Source organism: Spermophilus citellus (genome assembly GCF_964194105.1).
Source record: "Spermophilus citellus genome assembly, chromosome: 2".
NCBI lineage: Eukaryota > Metazoa > Chordata > Mammalia > Rodentia > Sciuridae > Spermophilus > Spermophilus citellus.
In genome coordinates this window covers 10022725-10047460 of record NC_138183.1, presented here as the reverse complement: position 1 = coordinate 10047460, position 24736 = coordinate 10022725, and the positions used below count along the sequence as shown (strand labels likewise).

Sequence of the window (24736 nt, the reverse complement as noted above, 5' to 3'; positions counted from 1 at the left end):
CCTTTTTTCATGATCAGTTTTATCATCTTGGGTATTTAGCAATTCATTATATAGAAATCCCTGAAATAAATTTTTAATTTTTTGTCTTCTGTAAATGTTACATGTTTCCTCATGATAGCATTTGTAATTTTATTTTCATCATTCTAGTACATACTGAATAGCGTATTTCCAAAATGAGTGAAGAGGGTTATCCCAGATGCTAAGAAGATAAAGCCCTAATGATGTTAACTTTCTTCTTCTTCTTCTTTTTTTTTTTTTTTTTTAAGAGAGAGGAGAGGGGTGGGGGGGGGGAGAGAGAGAGAATTTATTTATTTATTTATTTTAGTTTTTCGGCGGACACAACATCTTTGTTTGTATGTGGTGCTGAGGATCGAACCCAGGCCACATGCACACATGCCAGGCGAGCGCGCTACCGCTTGAGCCACATCCCCAGCCCCGATGTTAACTTTCTACACAGAGTCCTTAAATTCGTAAAGAGAATAGATTAATAATTCATTTTTGGCAATAAGGAACTTGCTGTATGAATTAGTATTTATCTAACAGCTTATGTTTTGTGGGAATTGTTTGCATTTTTTAAAAAAATATTTTTTAGTTGTAGTTGGATAGAATACGTTTATTTTGTTTATTTTTATGTGGTCATGAGGATCAAACCCGGGGCTTTACACATGCTACGTGAGCACTCTACCACTGAGCCACAACCCTAGCCCCTGTTTGCATTTAAAAAAAAATTTTTTTTTTAGTTGTAGATGGACACAATACCTTTATTTTATCTATTTATTTATTTATTTTTAAATATTTATTTTTTAGTTTTAGATGGACACAATATCTTTATTTTATTTTTATGTGGTGCTGAGGATTGAACCCAGTGCCTCACGCATGCCAGATTAGTGCGCCACCACTGAGCCACAACCCCAGCCCCAAATTGTTTGCATTTAAATCTAGAAAAAGAATATTCTACTTTATCTGGGCACAGTGGTGCACACCTGTAATCCAGCTACTGGGAAGGCTAAGACAAAAGAAATGCAGGTTTGAGGCCAGCCTCCACAATTTGGCAAGACCCTGTCTCAAAACAAAAATAAAAAAGGCTGAAGATATAGCTCAGTGATAGAGTGCCCCTGGGTTTAATCCCCAGTGCTGCAAAACAAAGCAAAATAAAACAAAAACTTCTATCATAAGTGCTCTGTGGACTCTATAGGGAAAAGTCCTTCATGTTACCTTGAAGTAGTTTAGTGAGTCATTCTCTTTTTTGTGTGTGGTGCTGGGGATTGAACCCAGGGCCTTGTGCATATGAGGCAAGCACTCTGCCAACTGAGCTATATCCTCAGCACTAGTGAGTCATTCTTTATAAATTATTTTAAAATTTTCCTTACACATGAAAGTACATTATGAGAAACAAATTTCCTATCATGTTGATATGTTGTTAAAGAGAAATTATAGCAAAATTTTCTACTCCTCTTTATAACACTTAATCTAAAAATAGTAAAAGTTAACATAGACAAGATACACATTTTATAGGGGACACTATTTTGTATGCCTGGTTGGGTGAGTCTGAATGTTATTATGAAATAGAATTTTAGACTAGAACAGGAGTACTTTCATAGAGCAGAATTCATAAGTATCTGTGGCCTGTGTCTGCCCACCACTGCTTTGGGTTGCAGGTTGGCCGCCTTCTGCAGCAGTTAGCAATGACTGGCTCTGAAGAGGGAGATCCTCGGACAAAAAGCAGCCTTGGAAAATTTGACAAAGTAAGAATTAATATTGTGCTATGTGAAATACTGTTTGTAGAAAATTCTGGCAAAGTATCATTGATCTTAACTTTTCTCTTTCTTAAATCTTGTCCTTAGAGGATGTGTAAACTAATAAATACAGTGGTTAATTAGCTTTTTAATTAGTTACAGTATTTGAATCAGCAGCATTTTAAATTTAGGAAGGGTTTTAGTCTGCTTTTTCGCTGCTGTGGCTAAAGGACCTGACCAGCACAATTTTGGAGGAAGAAGAGTTTATTTGAGAACTCATGGTTTCAGAGGTCTTAGTCCATACAAGATTGGCATTCTATTCCTCAGAGCTTGAGATGAGGCAGAACATCATGGAATTTGTGGCAGAGGGAAGCAGCTCACATCATGGTGATCAAGAAGCAGAGACTCCCCTCTGGAGATACAAAGTACATATTGCGTAGCCATGCCCCGTTCCTACCTCCTTCAGCCACACCCTATCACTTCAGTTATGTTGTTAATCCCGATCAGAGATTGGGTCAAGACTCTTACAACCCAATCATTTCTCCTCTGAACCTTCTTCGCATTGACTTACATGTGAATTTTTAGTGGAATCTTCCTCATAACAGGAAGATTCCACTAAAGATTACTACTCTCCCTTACAGATTTATTGGAGAGATGTTGTTCTAATGAGAATGAAAGAACAATGAAGATTATTTTTTTTTTAATTTTGCTAAACCAACCTATTTTAAATTTTACTAAACCAGCCAAATTGTGGAGGCTGGCCTCAAAAAATTATCACTAAACCAACCTATGGATATATCAATCAGCAAAAATCTTAAAATATTTAGTGTATTTCATAAATGAACATTTATAATATTATTCAGTTAGTTTAGTTAAATAAAAATTTCACTGGTCAGATTTTGAGTAGGCTATTCATTCATCCTGGTTTTCAGTTCAAAGGTTATATTGTGAAATTTCCCTTTCACCTCTCATCTCCAACCTTCTTCTTCAAAATATTCTTGAAGTTATCCATTTTTTTGGTGTATCCTAAAGGTCTAGGTACATATGCTGTGCCACTCACCACCTCTCTCTCTCTTTTTCAGAAATGGCATATGTAGACAATATTCCCTGTTATATTTGTTTTCCTGCCTGAATATCTTGAGATTATTCTTTACCATTACATAAAGAGTTTCATCTTTTTAAATTGAGTTTAAAATAATTTTTATTAAATTAAACTTTTCTTTGCTTATGCTACCTTAATCAGAAATTTTGTTCCAGTATTTTAAAGGGGAAATTTTTCACTTTGATATTTTTCTGTTTTAACAGAGCTGTGTTGCTGCTTTCCTTGATGTTGTGATTGGGGGCCGTGCAGTGGAGACCCCTCCAATGTCCTCTGTTAATCTTCTGGAAGGGTTGAGCAGAACTGTGGTTTATATAACCTACAGTCAGCTTATTACTCTGGTAATGGCTTTATTCTTTTATAGAATTTTTCTCAAAATTATTTTAGCTAAGCATGCACAGAGTCGTAGATGAGTACATTGGGTGAGAAATATAAATTATGTTTGAAAAATTGATTTCACTAGCCAGTGTTTTTTTACTTTTGCCAGGTAAATTTCATGAAGAGTGTGATGTCTGGAGATCAACTGAGAGAAGATAGAATGGCTCTTGACAATTTATTGGCAAATCTACCCCAGGCTAAGCCAGGAAAAAGCAGCAGTTTAGAAATGACTCCTTATAATACCCCTCAGCTCTCCCCAGCAACCACTCCAGCAAATAAAAAGAATCGATTACCTATAGGTAATGAGACTTTCTCATATTGGAGCTTTTCCTTAAATTCAGTATTTCTTCATTAGCCCCTGTTATTGCTTTGTTTTAGAATATAGTTTTAAATACTTTGAAAAATTCTTTTTTTCCATGTTTACTGATAGTATTTCAGTTTTTAAAAATTATACAAGATTAGTTAAGGTTTATCAGCAGTCTTTATCTAGACATAGAAAATGTCATTTCTTAAAAGTAATCATTATTTTAGTTAGGTAGCACTTTCCTTTCTGTAAAGTTCTAAATAATGTAATAATGTAATAAGTAATATTCTGTTAGAAGTTTGCATTAATTAGGTGGAAAATAATAGTTACTGTTTTCCATTATTTTCCTTACTAATCAGTCTCTTATCAGTTCAGCTAAAATATCTTAATGTTATAAAATAAAGCAAAAGTTTCACTTTATCTTATTTATTCATTTAAGAATTATGTTTATTAAGCTTTATTCACTTAGCAGACATTTATTATCCATCTATTTACATATACACAAAAATTAATTGAGCATGTAGAATGTACCAGATACTAGGTAAGACATTTATAAATGTTATTTAAGCCATGGAAGCATCCTATGAGGACAGCTGATATCTACTTTGCACATGAAGCACTGTGTTAGGCCCTGGGGATAAAAAACCCATTAGGACACACCCATACTCTTAAGTTAGCTGCTGATAGGTAGTTTGGAAGAAGAAGAAGACCAGTGTATTTCAAATTACTAAGGTGTTCTGCTGGAGATAAGCATGAGGATACTAATTTATCCAAATGGTGGTAGTATAAGAGAGGATCTTGAAGTTGACACTCTCTCTTGAGGGATGAATAAAGTTAGAGTAAACAAGCAGGGAAAGTGTTTAGGAGCAGAGTATTTTGTAAGGATGAGGAGGTCAGCAACATGTAGGAATATGAGTAGCTGTTATAATTTATGCATTTTGAAGAATGGAATTTTATTTTTTAAACTTCCATGAGCTGATTTGTTAAGAACAACTTCTTAAAATTAATCTACCTTACATTTAATATAATATGGAATTAGATCATCAGGCATATGAAGTCAGATTCTTCAAGTCTTTGGTTTTCTGCATCTCAAAATGTCAGCTCTAGTTAAAAATAGAAAAAAAATAACATTTTTATACTTAGTAATCTTTAAGAATATGGGCTATTTTTATTCTCTTAACATGAAGAACTACACAATTTGGGGTAAATAAAGAGACCCCCCCCCCCATTGTCTATTGCTGTGCATTAGTTTTTTTCATTTCCTACATCTGAAAGTGTCATTAAAATTGTGTTTAATGGAAAGGAAATTTAAAACATTTGCCCAGTATTGTTTTGTATAGCCACATGTCCTGGTCATTGCATTTATTGCATACTTAAAAAAAATGTATCTGTTCTTCAAAGGGCTGATATTCTTTCTATTTAATGTTTTCGCAACCCAGGACAACAGTTAGCAGCCATCACTGCCTGGGATTCCTCAGCCACCAATCTTACTGCTCATATTACACTAGTAACCCCATTTGGTGGGTAACAGGCTGTTCTTTCTCTTATATAACTTTTATTTAAGAAATAGTGTTTACAAGTATGTTCGGTGTGCATGTTGCTTTTGCTGTTTATTAAGTTGCTACTTGAAATTTGATTACTTGCATTTGTGTAAGTTATAAAGTTTAAATTCATAGACTTGCTCATGAAGTTGAATTTAAGTTCACAATTCAGTAGAAGATTGTGAAAGACATCAAATAAAGCTGTGAATAGGCCTATTTTAGACTCTTAGAAATTGATATGTGTCCTAAAGTTTCATACTAAAAGTAGTGAATGAACTGATGTACAACATTCTGAATTAAAGACAATTGTTTATATTTCTGCCTCTTTCTGTCTTCGAGGAGGTCAGATTTTACTCAAGGTGAAGTTGAAAGATTTTTGTATCTATAAAGTGTTTTTGTTTTATGTGTGTTTTAATTATTTTTCAATGAAAGATAATTTCTATTTAGTATTCTAGCTGAATTTAACTTTCTTGCTCTGAGAAAAATGGAAACTTATCACAGAAGACCAAAACTCTTAGAAAACTTGTCATAAGCAATCTAAATGTTTTGTGTCTAAAAGTTCTTAAAAGATATGCTTGGGAGCTGGTGCGTTGGCACACACCTGTAATCCCAGCAGCTTGGGAGGCTGAGGCAGTAGTGTCACCAGTTCAAAGCCAGCCTCAGGCATGGCAAAGCACTAAACAACTCAGTGAGACCCTATCTCTCAATAAAATACAAAATAGGGCTGGGGATGTGGCTCAGTGGTTGAGTGCCCTTGAGTTCAATCCCTGGTACCATTAAAAAAAAAAAAAAAAAAAGTAGATATGCTTGGGAGGTATCTTACTGGTAGAGTACAAGGTCCTGGGTTTAGTCCCCAGTACCAGCCTCCCCAAAAAGTTCTTTTTTTTTTTTTTTTAAGTTGTAGTTGGACATAATACCTTTATTCCATTCATTTATTTTTATGTGGTGCTGAGGCTCGAACCCAGGGCCCTGTGTATGCTAGGCAAGCGCTCTACCACTGAGCCACAATCCCAGCCCCCAAAAAGTTCTTAAAAGATATGCAGTTTTTTTTTCTGAAGTATTGTTTGTTTAATTATAGGTAAGGGAAAACAGCAAAAATAATTGAATCCTTTATTTATTCAAAATGTTTCCATAAAGCAGAAAAGACCTCATAAAGACCTCATATTCGAAAATAGGAAGAGCTTCTCTTTTGCATCTCTGGAAAGTGGTTAATACATTTCAGAAAAAAAATGTGCTTTCAAAAACTGTGGTTTTGTCTGTAATTGTATAAAGTATATTACTTTATATGATTATCATGTTTCCACTGAAAGTATTTCTTTACTTTTTATTTTTTTCCAAGTGTGTATTAAAGCCAGGGGCACTTTACCTCTGAGTTACATCCCTGGTCCTTTTTATTTTTTTTATTTGAGACAGGGTGTCACTAAGGTTGCTGAGGCTGGCCTTGAACTTGTGATCCTCCTGCCCCAGTCTCCAGATTTGCTGGAATTACACGCGTGTGCCACCACATCTAGCTCCACATGAAAGTTTCTAATACTTTTAAGTTCAGTTAATACTATGGGAAGCCTGTGGCAGTTAATCATTTTATAGGAAAAATAGTGAAGTTTTCTGAAAAGAAATAAAGTAGTGCTCTTCTTGTTATCCAAAAGTCTTAATCAATAGGCATGTTTTGCTGGACTTCGGATGTGATCATATGTGGTACTCCCTGTCCAGTGGATCATTGTTTCTGATTATCAGTTTTGGAGGAGAATCTGTATGATAGTCATCAATGAAGTAATTGATTCTAATTTTTAGTTTTGTTTTGCTTCTTTTTATCCTTGTTTTCATCAGTCTTTTCTTTGTGCATGTGCAAATGTTTGACACTAAAACATTTTTTTATTCGTTGTGCTATTTTCTTTATTCTGACTTTTTGCTTAAATTATTTGGTTTTATTTGAATTGTTAGCAACTCGGAGCAGAAGCCGCACTAATATGCTAATGGACCTACATATGGACCATGAAGGATCATCTCAAGAAACCATCCAGGAGGTCCAACCAGAAGAAGTGTTGGTCATTTCTTTAGGGACAGGTCCCCAGCTTACTCCAGGGATGATGTCAGAAAATGAGGTATGAATCTATGGCTATAATTACTTAACAACTATTAAGAAATTTAATTACTTTCTTCAAATTAATGGTCACTTGCTTCAATAAATCAATATTTATATGTTAGTCTGTTCAGGCTGCTATAACAAAACACTAGAGATTGGATAGCTTATCAATAATAAATTTATTTCTCAGAGTTCTGAATGGTGGAAATTCTGAGATTAAGGTAGATTCAGTGTTTTATGAGTCCAATTCCTGGTTCATGGATGGTGCCTCTGCACTGTGTCCTTACATGATGGAAAGGGCAAATGAACTTGTTGGGCCTGTTTTACAAGGCATGAATCCTATGCATGCTCCAGTTGCCCACCCAGAGGCCCCACCTCCTAATACTTACATCATCTTGTTAGGTTAGGATTTTACCATATCAATTCTGGAAAAACTTTAAAGTTTTATTTAATATGTAATGTATTTAATATGTATTAATATGTGTTCTTCATTATCTGTAATGAGTCTACTGATGACACATAATCAGAGGCCAAGCTTGTTAAAAACAGTTGCAGAGGGAGCCCTTCACATTACATACATCTATGGCACTGAAGTTACTGAACAGACCCACCTCAAAAGGAATTTTCCTAGTAGTAGAAGAGCCAGGAATCTAAGAAATTGTGGTGTGGAAATTGAAGAGACTTTTCCAGTGGTTTGTAGAAAATGATATTTATTTATTTATTTATCCATCTATCCATTTATTTATTTATTTTCTGATGGTACATTAGTGGTTTTCCTGCTTTACAGAGCTAAAAAGTCTTCCTCCTCCCATCCCAGTACTGGGGATTGAATCCAGGGGCACTGAACCACTAAACTACCTAGCCCTTTTAATTTTTTATACTGAGGCAAGATTGCTGAGGCTAGCCTTAAATATGCAATCCTCCTGCCTCATCCTCCCAAGTAGCTGGGATTACAGGTATGCTCCATCATGTCCAGCTTTCTTGGTTTTCTTTTCAGTTATCTCTTCCATTTTTTTCCTGATCGGCCAAAGAATAGAAAGTATACCTCAAGAATTTTTGTCTCTGTTAGCTAGAGTTATACACCTGTAATCCCTACTACTTGGGAAATTGAGCCAGGAGGTTCACAAGTTTGAGGCCAGTCTCAGAAATACAGTGAGACCCTGTCTCAAAACTCAGATTAAGAAATAGTGCAAGTGTAGTTCAGTGATAGAACATTCAGGTGCAAGGCCCTAGGCTCAGTCCATAGTATGTGTGTGTTTGGTCGGGGGACTTATAACAACAGTGGAATGCTTAAGTAAGAAAAAAATTTGTTTTATAAGAGATCTCTGTGACATTTTACCTCACCCAATTACCATCCCCATCCTCAATTCAGTGGCTGCCTTGAAGAGAGCAGCTTGTGTTCGTTCTTGTGCAGTTTTTTAGTGTCTAAGAGAGCAATATGGACCTTATTTTCAAAGAATCATCGTGAGTTTTATCTGTCTGGTGGATCCTTCAATGATCAGCTCAAGGGCTTGCTTTTGTTTCTCCTACCTCTGATGTTCCCCAGAGCTCTAGCACTTTCACAGTTGGCATTTGTCAAAAGCATGGAGAGGCTGAGGATGTAGCTCAGTTGTAAAGTGGTATACTTAACAATGCACGAGGCCTTTGGTTCAATCCCTATCACCACCACCAAAAAAGAAAAAAAGCTTCAAAAGCAGCAGACAGATGAAAAAGCTGAAGTAAAAGGTCAGGGAAAGAGATAATATGAGATATAGGGCATTGAAAAACTCTCATGATCCAGGGACTGGAAGGCTATAAATACACTTGTGAAAGACTATAGAAGACTACCAGCAGATGGTGAAGGGTAAGATATATTTGCAAACTGTCTGGTTAAGGGTGGAAGAAGCACTCAATCAGAGCCAGTTTGCAGTGACTTGGGAAGGTTTTCAGTTGTTTTTGTTTTGTATTCCAGGTATTATATCTGCCAAATCACTTGCTGACCACTAAGCTAACAGAATGGACCTCTGTGGTCACACATGACATGACACAGACAAAGAAAGACTGAAGCTTTCTGATCTATAGTCTTACTTACTGTTCATCCTGTGTCTCATTGTTCAATCTGTGGCACTAGTGGAGTAATGGAAAGGCATAGCTTCCATTGTTTCAACTGATAGACTTTTAAAAAAATAATGTTATTATATTTTTAATACCTTTATTTTATTTGTTATATATATATATAGATGGTGCTAAGTGTCTCATGCATGCTAGCAAGGCTAGCCGTCAACTGATAGACTTTTTGTACATGGGATTTAAAAGCTTGTAGAGCTGGGTACGGTGTACAGTGGTGCATGCCTGTAATCTCAGTGGCTTGGGAGGCTGAGACAGGAGGATCAAAAGTTCAAAGCCAGCCCAGAAAAAAATGAGGCACTTAGAAACTCAGTGAGACCCTGTCTCTAAATAAAATACAAAATAGGACTAGGGATGTGGCTCAGTGGTTGAGTGCCCCTGAGTTCAATCCCTGTACATCCCATCCCAAAAATACTCTTTTAAAAGCTCAATAGACATTATAAATGAGTTTTAGTTAAAAATGGTGATTTAATAGATTTTTTTTAAAGAGAGAGGAGAGAGAGAAAGAGAGAGAGAGAGAGATAATTTTTAATATTTATTTTTTAGTTCTCGGCGGACACAACATCTTTGTTGGTATGTGGTGCTGAGGATCGAACCCAGGCCGCACGCATGCCAGGCGAGCGCGCTACCACTTGAGCCACATCCCCAGCCCCTAAAAATGGTGATTTAAGAAGAACTGAAATATGAATTTGCTGTGGTTTATTTTATTAGCAGTCTTTAATTTGTAATAAACCAAAGTTGATGTTTTGTTTTTCAGGTCCTAAACATGCAGCTTTCCGATGGAGGACAAGGAGATGTCCCTGTTGATGAAAACAAACTCCACGGTAAACCTGATAAAACCTTGCGCTTTTCCCTCTGCAGTGATAATCTGGAAGGCATATCTGAAGGTGAAGGGTTACTTCATTCAAGGAGTTGTGTGATTCAAGTAATACTTTGTTTTGTGTTCTTTAAAGGAGCCTTATAAATTATAATATACCATCTGTGCCTCTCACTGAGGAGAGTAATGAAATTTTCCTCTAATGAGCTTGAACAGTTGGCTGTAAAGATTGTATCCTGAATAAAATCAAGATTGCAAGAGGCTGTTGGTCATATAAAATGAAGAAGATATAAGTCTTTATTTAGACTTAAATAGAATAATAGCAAGTTTTGTTTCTCAGTATAAATATATACCAAAGCTTATAGCGCTCCTTTAGAATGATATAATGCATGTACACATGGGGAGAAATGGACTAACTAGTATTTCAGGATGTTGTATATACTTTTAATGTTCTGCATTCCTCTGTTCACACACACCTTCATAAAGTAGGAAACAATGGAAATAGGAATTAAAAAAGAAAATTAAAAGCTAAGATTGTTAAGTGAGAATATGTCATTCTACATATTAGGACAGATTTTCTTTTTTAATAAAAAGAAGCCCAAGTTTGCTAACATTTAAGAATAAATGTAGGGGGATAGAGTTGTAGCTAAGTGGTAGAGCACTTGCCTAGAATGTGTGAGGCACTGGGTTCGATCCTTAGCAACACATAAAAATAAATAAGCAAAATAAAGGTATTGTGTCCATTGGCAACTAAAAGTATTAAAAAAAAATAAAAGCAAATATAGGGCTGGAGTTGTGATCCAGTGGTAGAGCGCGTGCCTTGAATGTATGAGGCACTGGGTTTGATTCTTAACACCACATATAAATAAAAAAAAATAAAGGTTCATCAATAATTAAAATAAATAAATAAACTATAAAGAAGTAATCGTAATTATTTCTCCTTTTTTTCCTAACTTTTCAAAAGTAATATAGGACATATTCAATTTATTTATTTATTTTTAATATCTTTTTTAAAAATGTTGATGGACTTTAATTTTATTCATTCATTTATTTATATGTGGTGCTGAGCATCAAACCCAGTATTTCACACATGCCAGGCAAGTGCTCTACCACTAAGCCACAACCTCAGCTTCAATAACACATTCATTTTAGAAAAGAGATCTAATCATCTATAATCTTACCAGTCTGTTAATATTAGTTAGCACTTTGGCTTATTTGTAGCAAGAAAATGATAGTTCATAACCTTTTTTGTTTAATAACATAGCATTAACATTTCCTTTTGTAATTTTACATTCTTGAATAACATGATTTCAAATGGCTTTTTTCTCTAACTTCAAATGGGCATATGATAATTTATTTCAGCATTCTTAGTAAATGAGTGGATTGCTTCTACTTTTTAGACATTATAAGTTCTGCAACAAGCCATCTTAGATTATTTTTTTGGGGGGGTGGGAGGGATTAGAGATTGAACCCAGGGGTGCTTTACCACTGAGCCACATCCCCGGGTCTTGCTAAATTACTGAGGGTCTTGCAGAGTTGCTAAGGCTGGCCTTGAACTTGTGATACTCTTGCCTCAGTCACCCAAGTCACTCTGATTAGAGGCTTGCACCACACCCTGCTTAATTTTTGATTAGTTCCTTAGGATGAATTCCTAGATGCAGAATTGTTCTCTCAAAGGGCATGTATATTTTTAAGAACACTTTAGTATTTAATCTCTTATCAAGGCATGAAAATTGCATGGTGACTCATGAATGTTTTAAAGATTGCTCATAGGGTAAACATTTCTCTAGGTCCTTCAAATCGGTCCAATTCAGTGTCCTCTCTAGACCTGGAAGGAGAGTCTGTATCAGAACTTGGAGCAGGACCTTCTGGGAGTAATGGAGTTGAAGCTCTACAGCTGTTAGAACATGAACAAGGTAAGGTGAAGTTGAACACAGTTGTACAAGTAGAAAAGAATTCACCTGATTGCAAGGTGAGCAATATGTTTGCATAGAAGTTGCCTGTGTTCATTAAGAGAGTAAATTTCATTACATAATGACTGTTAAACTTGTATTTATTCGTGTTCCTTTATTTTTTATTTTTTTAAAGAGAGATTGAGAGAGGGAGAGAGAGAATTTTTTAATATTTATTTTGTAGTTATCGGCAGACATAACATCTTTGTTTGTATGTGGTGCTGAGGATCGAACCCGGGCCGCACGCATGCCAGGCGAGCGCGCTATCACTTGAGCCACATCCCCAGCCCTCCTTTATTTCTTATAAAAATATGTTTAAATTGTCAGGCTGGGGTTGTAGCTCGGTTGTAGAGCACTTGCCTAGTATGAGTGAGGCGCTGGGTTCAATCCCTAGTACCACATAAAAAAACTAAACAAAATAAAGGTTAAAAAAAATGTTTAAACTGTTAAGTGAATTGTTTAGGTTCAAATTACATACACCAGTAGGAATTATTTTTAATTCAGTTATATTATCTCAATTCTGTCATACTTAAGGGACATGACAATAAATACTCAGGGCTCAAGGAATTTAGAATAGGGCAAGAATGGTACACAAATGATTGAACATATGGGAAGACTGTTTTGGTCATTGAGGTATAGATAAAAACATTGGAAGAACACACTAGCCTAAAGGCCAGTGACAGTGGGTAGGAGTAGGAAAGAGGACCAGTATACAAACAATTAAAAGAAGTGAAGCCATAGTGCTTACTCAGGTGTTAAGTAGAGCAATGAGTGAGGAGGTAAAGATTTAAAAATGGGCAGATTCCCATTGAAAGATCTGGAGAGGAGGAAGTCTATACCTGAATTGAAACTTAAAAACATTGAAAGTTTTTGGTTTAATGAAGATGAGGGGTTGTGGGGGATATATTCTAGTGCTTTAGGGAAGATTAATTTGAAACATTTTTTGGATTTGTTCATTGTAAGATTTCTAGTTTAGGGCACATACCCTGTGGTAGGCTGGAGGCAGTGATTCTTAGACTTTAGTGTACATTTAAAAGTTTTTATTTCCCAAGCTTTACTTCTAGAAATCCTGCTTCAGTTCATTTTTTAAAAAATCTTTTGTAGTTGCAGATGGACATAGTACCTTTATTTTACTTATTTTTATGTGGTGCTGAGGATCGAACCCAGTGCCTCACATGAGCTAGGCAAGCACTCTGCCACTGAACTACAGCCCCAGCCCCTGGTTTAGTCTATGTTTAGAAAAGAAAAGAATGTTGCCATTTGACTGTGTGGCTTGAGTAGAAGCATTGCTGTGTTTTATAGGATCAGTTCATCAATGTATCAATTAAGATTAAATTTGCTGCAAATAACAGAAAAACTTAAAATAATATTAGCTTTTGACAAGCTGAATGAACATTATCTCTTTAACAAGCTTTCTGGGTGATCTGGATGTAGGCAGTTGGCAGTTTACATTTTGTGAAATTCTAAGAAGTGAGTTGACATAAGGCCGTAGGTTCAGTCCGAATCTCTAGCATCAAAAACAAAAATAAAGAAAAAAATGTGAATTGAGGAAAATTGGTCTGGGTAGGAATGAAAACTCTAGAAAGTAAATAGCAATTATCAAAGTCAAGTGAAAAACATTTTTAGTGTGTGTTTATCAGCTAATTATTACTACACTAATCTTGCATAGTAAACCACCTCAAAACATATATTTTTGCTCTTAGATCTGTGTCAGCTGGTTGGTTTTTCTCACTTGCATTGGGCTCACTCAGACATCTATAGTCATCAGTGGTGGTGGCAGGGAGCTCTGCTAATCTTAACTAAGGATCAGTTGGTCAGTGGGAAACAGACTGGCCCAATTGGGTGTGGAATGGTATGGTAATACATGCCTAATAATGATAAAATATGTAACTTCAGATTCAAATATGTAAAGTTCTTTAAAGTTGATTAAAATGTTAATTAAAAAATCATAGCTGTGCTTCCATTGTCAAAGTGCTTAATTCTGTTTTTGTTAGCTACGACACAAGATAATCTTGATGATAAGCTAAGGAAGTTTGAGATTCGTGACATGATGGGACTAACAGATGATAGGGACATATCAGAAACAGTGAGTGAGACCTGGAGTACAGATGTCTTGGGAAGTGACTTTGACCCTAACATCGATGAAGATCGCTTGCAAGAAATTGCAGGTAACTGCTATTCGGTGTCTCTGGAAGATTACTACTGAGTTATTCAGATTCACCCACCCTTCATGAATTAGAGTGTTAACACAGATGTGTTAGCACTAACTGGGAAACTGGTTAACTATATGGAATGAGATGTTTGGCTTCTTTTTTCTTTATCTAAATATAGGTAGTGTTTTTCCTTTCTGCATTTAATCTCCTGGCCCCCCATTATTTGCAGTTCTTTTGTGATTTATCTTTAAAACGTAACTTCACTTGTAACTTCTTCTTTTCTTTTTCCCCTTATTATTGGGAATGGAATCCAGTGCCTGATCATGCTAGGCAAGAGTTCTACACCTGAGCTCCATCCTAGCCCTTTTGATTTTTATTTTGAGACAGGGTCTTGCTAAGTTGCCCAGGTTGGTGAACTTGTGGTCCTCCTGCCTCAGCCTCCCAAGTAGCTGAGATTATAGACATGCACTTGCTTTCAAAATATTTTCATGTAGGGAATAGAATCATTATTTTACTAGGTTTAATCAAAAGTACGGAGCATTCTCTTCTTGAGTATTTTTAACACAGGCATACAATAATATTTAATTCTATTTGTATTCCTAAATAGTGTAAATAGATTTCTTAATTGGTTTTGCACTACTTTGTTTTTGTTCCAGATGCCAAGGTAGTATTATTCTTGGCAGTAAGCTGTATTTGAGCAATAAGCTATATTTGCAGTTGAGTGAGTAGTATAAAGGAGCTGTGTATTTTTCTGCAAATATATTTTTTTGCTCTGAATATGTGACTAGTGTGCCAGAAGAAAACATATTGGGCCAGTATAACTTTCTGTGGTTAAATCTATTTGTTTGAGTGTTTGTAATCCCTGTAGGACTATAAATTTTAGAAAGAACTTTAGGACACATATAAAATTTGCTGAAATACAAATTTGTTTTCTCTGTGGAGGATCAAGACTGAGCAGGAGGAACCTGATGAACAGGAGTTTGTCCGTTGTGAATAGAGTAGGAACTTCATGTTCTTAGTAGTAGGCCCAACTGAAGTCACTCTCATCTTGGCTTCTTTTTTGTTGGTAGAAAACAAAGTTTGCTTTCTTAATATTTTTCCTTCCCCCAGCATCACTGCCTCTTGTCAGATCTCTCTTCATACTTTGCTCCCCACTGATCACACAGGTGCAGCCGCGGAGAACATGTTAGGCAGTTTGCTGTGCCTCCCAGGTTCAGGGTCAGTACTTCTTGACCCCTGCACTGGTTCTACCATCTCAGAGACAACAAGCGAAGCTTGGAGCGTAGAGGTACTACCAAGTGACTCAGGTTAGTATGCTATCATTGTTTGCTTTTTCATTTGCACAGAAGTTTTAAATGTAAGGTTTCCTAATTTCTATGTTAGATATATTATGTCAAATGTGCACTTGACAGGTAATCACGTTGCTAAGAATTTCAAATGGAAAATTAGAGTTTTTTTCCTCCCATTAAGAAAAGACATGGAAATTGTGCTCTCTGTGTGTAATATAAATTGTAATGCATTCCGCTGTCATTTATTTAAAACAAAGTAAATAAATAAAGACACTGTAGTAAGCTGAAAAAAAAAGAAAGACAGACATAGGGTTGGGGCTGGGGCTCAGTGGTAGAGCGCTTGCTTAGCACATGCAAGGTCCTGGGTTTGATCCTCAGCACCGCATAAAAAAAATAAATAAATAAAAATAAAGGTATTGTGTCCAACTACAACTAAAATAAAATATTTTTTTAAAAAAGAAAAGACACATTGTTGGATAGTACAGACTAAGATGAAAGGTGCTTTCTGACTGTGTTCAATTATTTTGGAAGCAATTGTTTGTAACTCATTAGGGTTCTAAATGGGTCACAGAGTTTAGTGTCTCCCACCAACTTATCCCAAGGTAAGAGTAGCAACATAGTTCAGGTCCTGAGTGGTTGACTTCCTAGTGAGCATGCCTAGTTAGGGGAACATTTTACCCTTTAAAAGATGTTTAATGTATGTTTAAAATACATAAATTAAAGTCGAGGCACTGTGCTCCTAAGAATTCATTCTTCTGTGTAGGGTTTTTTATAAAGTATTTTGTACTTTTCTTTTTTCTTATGTATGTATTACAGTCTTACTTTTTTCTGATTATGAAGACAAATCTTTACCTTCAACTAAATGTCAATTACAGAATGCAAATATAAGTAACTATTTCTGCATTACATTCTGTCTGATTTATTTGGTGTAAGAATGATTAAGTGATCCTGATATGTTTTATAATGCTATACTAAAGCATTCAGACATGCTAACCTTGTTAGGAGATGAGTGCAAGACAGTAGAATTAGCTCATCATCTATCAAGTATCCATCCAAGTACAAGTTCATTTTTAGGAGCTGGTTGATTTACTGCTAAGCTATTCCATATATTCTTTTCCACTTTACATATTAACCAAGAGCATACTTTATAATAGTGATCTAGAAACCCAACAAACTGACTTACATTGGGATGAAATCACAACTGTAACTTCTTTAACACTTAATCTAACTAGTTTGCTAACTTGCCTATGCTTAGAAAGCTATTTATACTGATTTCATTCATACCTGGTGAGCTTTGTTTATCTAGGTCACAAAAGCTGAAATTGTGGCATGTTGACAGAATCACTGATGTGGCTTCTGTTTTTTGCTTAGAGGCCCCGGACCTAAAGCAGGAGGAGCGTCTACAAGAGCTGGAGAGCTGTTCTGGACTGGGCAGCACATCTGATGATACGGATGTCAGGGAGGTCAGTTCCCGCCCCAGCACACCAGGCCTCAGTGTCGTGTCGGGTATGTCTGTCTTGTTTTAAGGTCGGTCTAGGAATTAGAAGGTGTTATCCCCCCCCCCCTTTATAAGATTGATGCCAAAGAGAGATGTTTTATTTGAGAGCTGAGTAATTTCCAGGAAACCAAGTGATTTCTATGACCCCTTTAATCTTTGAAAATTTAACGTTTGGCTTTTAGAGCCTGTTGAAGTAATTGGCAAATGATCCCTATACAACTGTTTCCATTCTTGGTAGCCTCTGCTACAGTATTTAGATACCATAGGATAATTCTAATTATGCTGTATAAAGCAAGATAAGTATATTTGAGCAATGGTACAATAAAGGATAAATTCTAAATAACTCACATGTATACACCTGGGACATATATAAATTGAGAATGTTTACATTTTTTTTAAACTTTATAAATATTTTTTGTGTGACTATTTTGTCCTTCTTGCTGTTTATTTTTTACTATTTTTTCTTAAAGGTATAAGTGCAACCTCTGAGGATATTCCTAATAAGATTGAAGACCTAAGATCTGAGTGTAGCTCTGATTTTGGGGGTAAAGATTCTGTCACTAGTCCAGACATGGATGAAATAACTCATGGTAAGAAGGGGAAATGAGAATGACTTTTTAAAAATTTTTTTTCAATCTCATGTGTGTTCGAAACTGGCATTCTTCCACATTGCTGGTCATAATACCAATTGGTATAGCACTTTGGGGCATAATTTGTCAATATGTACTTAAGACTTGCAGTGTTTGTATTCTAAATTTTGTCTGGTTAGTCTACTTCTAGAAATCTGTCATGAGAAAATAATCCCATATGTGGAGAAGGAGAATTCTTATGCACAAAGATGGCCTTTATAACATTTATATTGGCAGAAAATGGTAACCAATAATTGAAAAACAGAATGACTAAGTGAATTTTTAAGTAACCACTAATTAAAATTTATGCAGATGTTTTTAAGATGCTCTTAAAATATGAAATAACTTAGAGAAATACCTTGAATATAATATTACAGGGAAAATATTTTATAGAATTTTATAATTAAAGTAATAAAGCATTAAAAACTCTGCATATTTGAGCCCTTCCAGGGTAGGGGTAAGAAAACCTATGTGCGTAGAAAAAGAATTGGGAAGAGGGCTGGGGATGTGGCTCAAGTGGTAGCGCGCTCGCCTGGCATGCGCGCGGCCCGGGTTCGATCCTCAGCACCACATACCAACAAAGATGTTGTGTCCGCCGAGAACTAAAAAAAAAAAAAAAAAAAAATTCTCTCTCTCTCTCTCTCTCTCTCTCTTTCTCTCTCTCTCTCTCCTCTCTCACTCTCTCACTCTCTCACTCTCTCTTTAAAAAAAAAAAAATTAAAAAAAAAAAAAAGAATTGGGAAGAAGTACCAGAATGCTAGCAGTGGTTTTATATGTGGGGCCATGGGTTTTTCTTTCTTTACACTTGTTCTAAATTGGAGTTGTTTTTTGCTTTGTTTTGTTGGTGCTGGGGATTGAACTCAGGGCTTTGCACAGTCCAGGCAAGCACATTGTCACTGAACTGTACCTCTAGTACTTCTAACCCAGGTCTTTTTAAACCTCAGCACTGTTAACATTTTGGGCCAGATAATTCTTTGTTGTGATAGCCTGACCTGCATGTTATAGGATTATTTGCAGCATCCCTGACCTCTTCCAGTAGTTCATGCCTGCCACCCTTCAGAGTCATGACAACCAAAATTATCTCCAGTCATTGCTAAATGATCCCTTTGGGGAAAAAAATAGCCACCAGTTGAGAACCATAGTTCTAAAGCGGCAGTCTCAAAGTGGACAACTGACGGTCTTTAAGACTCTTTTGAGAATAGGGGAATATGAGGTCAAAACTATTTATTAAAGTTTATTGTCCTGGGGCTGGGGTTGTGGCTCAGTGGTACGGCACTTGCCTAGCATTCACGAGGCACTGGGTTCAATCCCTGAACCATGTAAAAATAAAAACTAAAGGTATTATGTCCATCTACAACTAAAAAGAAATAATAATAATAATAAATAAATAAAAAGTTTATTGTCCTTTTTCATGTTGTTGCTATTTGCACTGGTGGCACACAAGCAAAGGTGGATAAAATTTGCTGGGGCCTTAGCAAGAAACAAGGGCACCAAACCATATCAGCACCATGAATTCTTCACTCACAGTTACAAGTAAGGGAAGTTTTGATCATGGATGTCTTTGATGAAGAAAATTATATATACTGTTGTTGTGCTTGTTCTTTTTCTCTCTCTTTCTTTTCCCCTGTGGTACTGGGGATTGAACCCAGGGCCTCACACATGCTAGGCAAATGCTCTAGTACTTAGCTGTATCCCTAGCTCTTTTTATTGTGAGACAGTGTCTTGCTAAATTGCTGAGGTTTGTCTCAAATTTGTGATCTTCCTGCCTCAACCTTCTGAGTTGCTGGGATTACAGGAATGCACCCCCTCACCTGGCAGTAAATATTATTTCATTACATCTCAACCCGTGAATACACATCTTTTTAATATTCTGTGTGAAGAAATAGAAATACCTATAATACATTTCAGCTGCATTCTGAAATATAATGTCTTAAGGAAGAGCACTTATATGATTGAGCTGTTAGTTTAACAGCCAGTTGTTTTATTTTTCTTGAAAAAACATTTTTACTTGAGTAACTGACAAACTGTGGTTTTATGAATATATACTCAGCAAACATTTTTTGAAAAATTAACAAAGTGAGCCTGTTAACTTCAAGGAAAATGACTAGTATAGTTTGTACCAATGGTAAAATTCAAACAGATAAAAATTAAGAATTTTGGAAACCTATATACACTTTCATGAGTCATTCTTTTTTTTTAATATATCTTCTATAGATAATATTTCCCTATTTTTCTAGGGGGGAAGGTAAGTCGCCGGGGAGCCTCTGACTTTCTAGAAAGTGCAATAATTTAGGTCTCTGGGCCTGTGCTGTCTATATTAACCATAGTAGCATTGGGTCATTAGAATTAGTAGGCACATGGATTCTAGAAACCTTAAAGTAATGAATATCCATGTGTGAAGATGAAAAATAAAATAAAATTTGAAATAATCAGAATTTCATTTTTTTCTGGTGTGACCCTCAATTTAAAAAAAAAAATTTTTTAGTTGCGGTTGGACATAATACCTTTATTTTATTTATTTATTTTTATGAGGTACAAGGATCGAACCCAGCCCCTTGCATGTGCGAGGCGCTGGGTTCGATCCTCAGTACCACATAAAAAAATAAACAAATAAAATAAAAAATTAAAAAAAGCCAAATGCTGAATGATTCATAGTAGGGTAAGGAGAGGTAGCATGGGAGGCATAGATGAACTCTAGATAGGGCAGAGGGATGAAAGGGGAAGGGAGGGGGCATGGGGTTAGAAATGATGGTGAAATGGATAAACATTATTAGTCCAAAGTACATGAATGAAGACACGAATTGGTGTGAATATACTTTGTATACAACCAGAGATATGAAAAATTGTGCTCTATATGTGTAATAGGAATTGTAATGCATTCCATTGTCATATATAAATAAAATTTGTTTAAAAAAAAAACTATAAAGAACACTAGATCACTCACTCGTGTATTGAAGCCCTCTGATTTCTAATGTGGTCTCACAGTTTGCCCTCTTGTTCCAGGCGCCCACCAGCTGACCTCTCCTCCTTCTCAGGCAGAGTCTCTGCTCGCCATGTTTGATCCTCTGTCTTCACATGAAGGTAAACTAATGAAAGGAACTTCTGGACTCTTGTCATAGAAGAAAGAAACCAGACTCTTTTGGTAATGCCTTTATTGAATTGGTTGTGTCTTGACTGCAAAGCTTTTTTGCTGTGTTGCAGGGGCTTCTGCTGTAGTAAGGCCAAAGGTTCACTATGCCAGGCCATCACATCCACCCCCAGACCCCCCGATCCTGGAAGGAGCAGTGGGAGGAAATGAGGCCAGGTTGCCCAACTTTGGTTCCCATATGTTAACTCCAGCTGAAATGGAGGCTTTTAAGCAAAGGCATTCTTACCCTGAGAGACTAGTTCGCAGCAGGAGCTCTGATATAGTATCTTCTGTCCGGAGACCCATGAGTGACCCCAGCTGGAACCGTCGTCCAGGGAATGAAGAGCGAGAACTCCCTCCAGCTGCAGCCATCGGTGCTACTTCTTTGGTGGCTGCACCTCACTCATCATCGTCGTCCCCGAGTAAGGACTCTTCAAGAGGAGAGGTATGGGAACACAGCCATGTAGAGTTTGCTGATTGTGCTCGGCTTAGAGTTCTCCCTGCCAGTTTCTCTAGATTTCTGAAATGAACATGAATATGTAACTCCCAAATTAAGGATAGACTGTAATACTCACTAAAGATGAGCTGTTAGACTAGTATGACCATTGCCACAACCCATAGGAAATCTGTATAGCTTTGGTTTTATAATAATACTATCTTGTATTTTTATAATACTTCACTTTTCTCCAGGCAGTTTTTGTATCTAATTTCATTTAAAACTCACAGTATCCCTCTGAGATGGCTAAATGAGGTATGATTTTTTTTTTTCTTGTTAGTAGGGATTGAACCTAGAGGCGCTTTGTCACTAAGCCACATCCCCATCCCTTTTTCTTTTTTAAATTTTTTTTAGAGAGAGAATTTTTTTACTATTTATTTTTTAGTTTTTGGCGGACACAACATCTTTGTTTGTATGTGGTGCTGAGGATCAAACCTGGGCCGCACGCATGCCAGGCGAGCGCGCTACCGCTTGAGCCACATCCCCAGCCCTTTAATTTTTTTTTTTAATATTTGTTTTTTAGTTTTAGGTGGACACAATATCTTTATTTTACATTTATGTGGTGCTGAGGATCAAACCCAGTGCTTCATGCATGGTAGGGAGCACTATACCACTGAGCCACAATCCCAGCCCCTTAAATATTTTTTTTAGCTATTGGTGGACATAACTTTTATTTATTTATATATTTTTATGTGGTGCTGAGGATCGAACCCAGTACCTTGCACATGCTAGGCAAGTGCTCTACCACTGAGCCACAATCCCAGAACCCCCATCCCCCCACCCCCTTTTTTTCTTTTTAAAAAGGGTCTGGCTAAGTTGCTGAGACTGGCCTTAACTTGTAATCCTCCTGCCTCAGCCTCCTGAGCTTCTGGGATTACACCACCACACCTAGCAGTATGATTTTTAAATTTTGAAATAATTGTAAAGTTACACAAACATTGGATGTACAACAAAAGAATACTTCTTCCCCTTTTGAGAGTAAGTTTGAAGCTAACCTGATTCTCCCTCACCTCTGAAAACTTTAGAATAAGTTTGCTACAAATAAGTACATTCTTCTACACATCATAAAACAACCATAAACGTTAGGAGATGAATGCTGATACATGACTACCATTTAATTCTCACACCCCTGTTTGTGTGATCTCCAGTTATTTGTTGTAAAAGGACCTGATTCAGAATGACACATTGCTTTTAGTTGTCATGCCTTTTTAGTTTCTTTCAATCTACAATAGTTCTTTAGTTTTTCCTTGACTTTTATGACCTTGATCCTCTTGAAACTTACAGGCCAATTCTTTTCTAAAATGTCCCTTAGTTTGAATTTGATGTTTTCTCATAATTAGATCTAGTTCATTTATTTATTTATTTGTTTGTTTGTTTGTTTGTTTCTTTGTTTATTTATTTTAGCAGTCTTATCACTAAGGTGTCACTGCATTCTTTTCATTGCATCCAATTAAGGAGTACACAGTTTTAATTTGTTCCTTTGGATCATTTGTTGAAGGTGGTATCTGCCAAGGTTTACCTCTTGGAAAGTTGCTCTGTTTCCTTTGTAATGAATGAGTATTTTGGGGGAGGCACTTTGAAAAAATGTAACTATCCTATTTATAAAAATTTTTAATTTCTATACTTACGATTATATTTATGGTCTTTTGGTTCTTTCTTGTGGTCAGTGGGTTTATTAGTGTTGTTTATTTTTGAAGCCCAGTTGTCCCTATTTGGCTAGTCAGAAGCCTTTCAAGCTGGTTTCAGGGTTCTTTTTCTTTTTGGGGGGGGGTACTGGGGATTGAACTTAGGGGCACTCGACCACTGAGCCACATCCCCAGCCCTATTTTGTATTTCATTTAGAGACAGGGTCTCACTGAGTTGCTTAGTGACTGGCTTAATTACTGAGACTGGCTTTGAACCCGGGATCCTCCTGTCTCAACCTCCTGAGCTGCTGGGATTATAGGTGTGCGCCACCATGCCCACCTCCAGGGTTCTTTTGACTTGCCTCCATCATTTTTTAAGTTTGTTTCTGTTTTTGCTTCCTGGCATGAGATGTTACAAGCTTATATTGTACTTTGACAGCTCTAGTCCTGAAATCAGTAATTTCTTCAAGGAGCCCTGGTTCTTTTTAGTGAAAAATAGTTTTTAGAAATTGAGATCAATCAGCATCCATTTCTATAGAGATGTTGCTGTTCCCTGGACCTGTCATTGGACAAAGCTAGGTAAAGGGGTGGGGGGGAGAGAATGTCTATCTATCTACACATTTACCTGTGTGTTCATTTATCTTTTTCCTTCCATGCTTATAACTCCATTCTTCAATAGTGAGAACCCTGCTATTCTTTTTTTTTTTTAATTTTTCGTTGTTGTAGATGGACAGAATGCCTTTATTTTATTTGTTTATTTTATGTGTTGCTAAGGATTGAATCCAGTGCCTCACATGTGCTAGGCAGTTGCTCTGCCACTGAGCTACAGCCCCAGCCCAGAACCCTGCTATTCTTATTCTTTATTCATGTACTTATTTGATCAGTCTGCCTTATATGTATTTAATTTCCCATCACTATTGCTAACTTCTCCCTGGCACAGAGGCCCCTATCTCTCTGCTTAGGGTCTGATTCTCTATTCACATAGATGCCCTTGGAGAAGGTATTTTCAACCCCAGTTTTAAAGGTGAGGAAAAGAAATTTAAGAAATTTGTCTGAGGTCACACCATAGGCTAGTGAAGGAATTATAGTCCTTTCTCTTTGACATGACAAAGTTAAATATAACTCTGTATAATGGTGATCAGAACCAGGACTTTTTTGATGGGTGGGGAGCATACCACGGATTGAATTAAGGGGTGCTTTACCATTAACTACATCCCCAGTCTTTCTTTTAAATTTTGAGCCAGGCTCAGTAGTGCACACCTATAATCCCAGGACTGGGAATGCTGAGGCAGAAGGATCACAAGTTCAAGGCCAGCCTCAGCAACTCAGGTCCTAAGAAATTTAGTGAGACCATTGTCTCAAAAAAATGAAAAGAGCTGGGGTTGTAGCTCAGTAGCAGAGCATCCCTGGGTTCAGTTCCCAGCACCAAAAATACATAAATAAAATTTGAGACAGGGTCTCATTAAGTTGTTAAGACTGGACTTGAACTTGAGATCCTCCTGCCTCTGTCTCAGCCTCCTGAGTTGCTGGGATTACAGGCATGCACTACCATGTCCAGCTCAAATCTGGATTTTTTTGAAGTTCGTTAGTTCTAAGTTTGAGTCTTAGCTGTCCTCATTCAGGCTGTGTAAGTTGGGGAAGATAGGGAGATAATCTCATTTAGCTATGTATTTCTTATCTATAAAAAGCCCTAATAATACGGCCTGTCTCTAAGACTACTGTGAGGATTAAATGAGATAATATCTATTTTTTTGCACACAGTTCACACCTGGTTTTATTATTAATACTATTACTTCCACCATCTCTACTACCCCTCTAGAGTTTATTTAAGCTGTGTTTACTTATCCATCAGTTTTTGTTGTTGTTGTTGTTGTTTATTGTGTGTGTGTGTGTGTGTGTGTTG

At 36.6% G+C, this 24736-nt stretch overlaps 1 protein-coding gene across 5 annotated transcripts in view; it reads left to right on the top strand.

Moving 5' to 3' along the window:
• The window catches only part of GAPVD1 (GTPase activating protein and VPS9 domains 1), a 93144-nt gene that overhangs the window by 44793 nt on the left and 23615 nt on the right, over window positions 1–24736 (top strand). For 3 of the 5 annotated variants that reach the window (XM_081281923.1, XM_081281921.1, XM_081281922.1), the window contains 12 exons: window positions 1659–1745; window positions 3042–3176; window positions 3323–3512; window positions 7000–7160; window positions 10005–10134; window positions 11855–11980; window positions 14011–14184; window positions 15336–15476; window positions 16830–16964; window positions 17427–17546; window positions 20589–20666; window positions 20787–21157. In XM_081281923.1, the coding sequence (XP_081138049.1) occupies window positions 1659–1745; window positions 3042–3176; window positions 3323–3512; window positions 7000–7160; window positions 10005–10134; window positions 11855–11980; window positions 14011–14184; window positions 15336–15476; window positions 16830–16964; window positions 17427–17546; window positions 20589–20666; window positions 20787–21157 (1848 nt within the window). Of the gene's footprint in view, window positions 1–1658; window positions 1746–3041; window positions 3177–3322; window positions 3513–4956; window positions 5038–6999; window positions 7161–10004; window positions 10135–11854; window positions 11981–14010; window positions 14185–15335; window positions 15477–16829; window positions 16965–17426; window positions 17547–20588; window positions 20667–20786; window positions 21158–24736 lie in introns of all 5 variants that reach the window. The other 2 variants (XM_081281925.1, XM_081281924.1) reach the window with 2 other exon arrangements.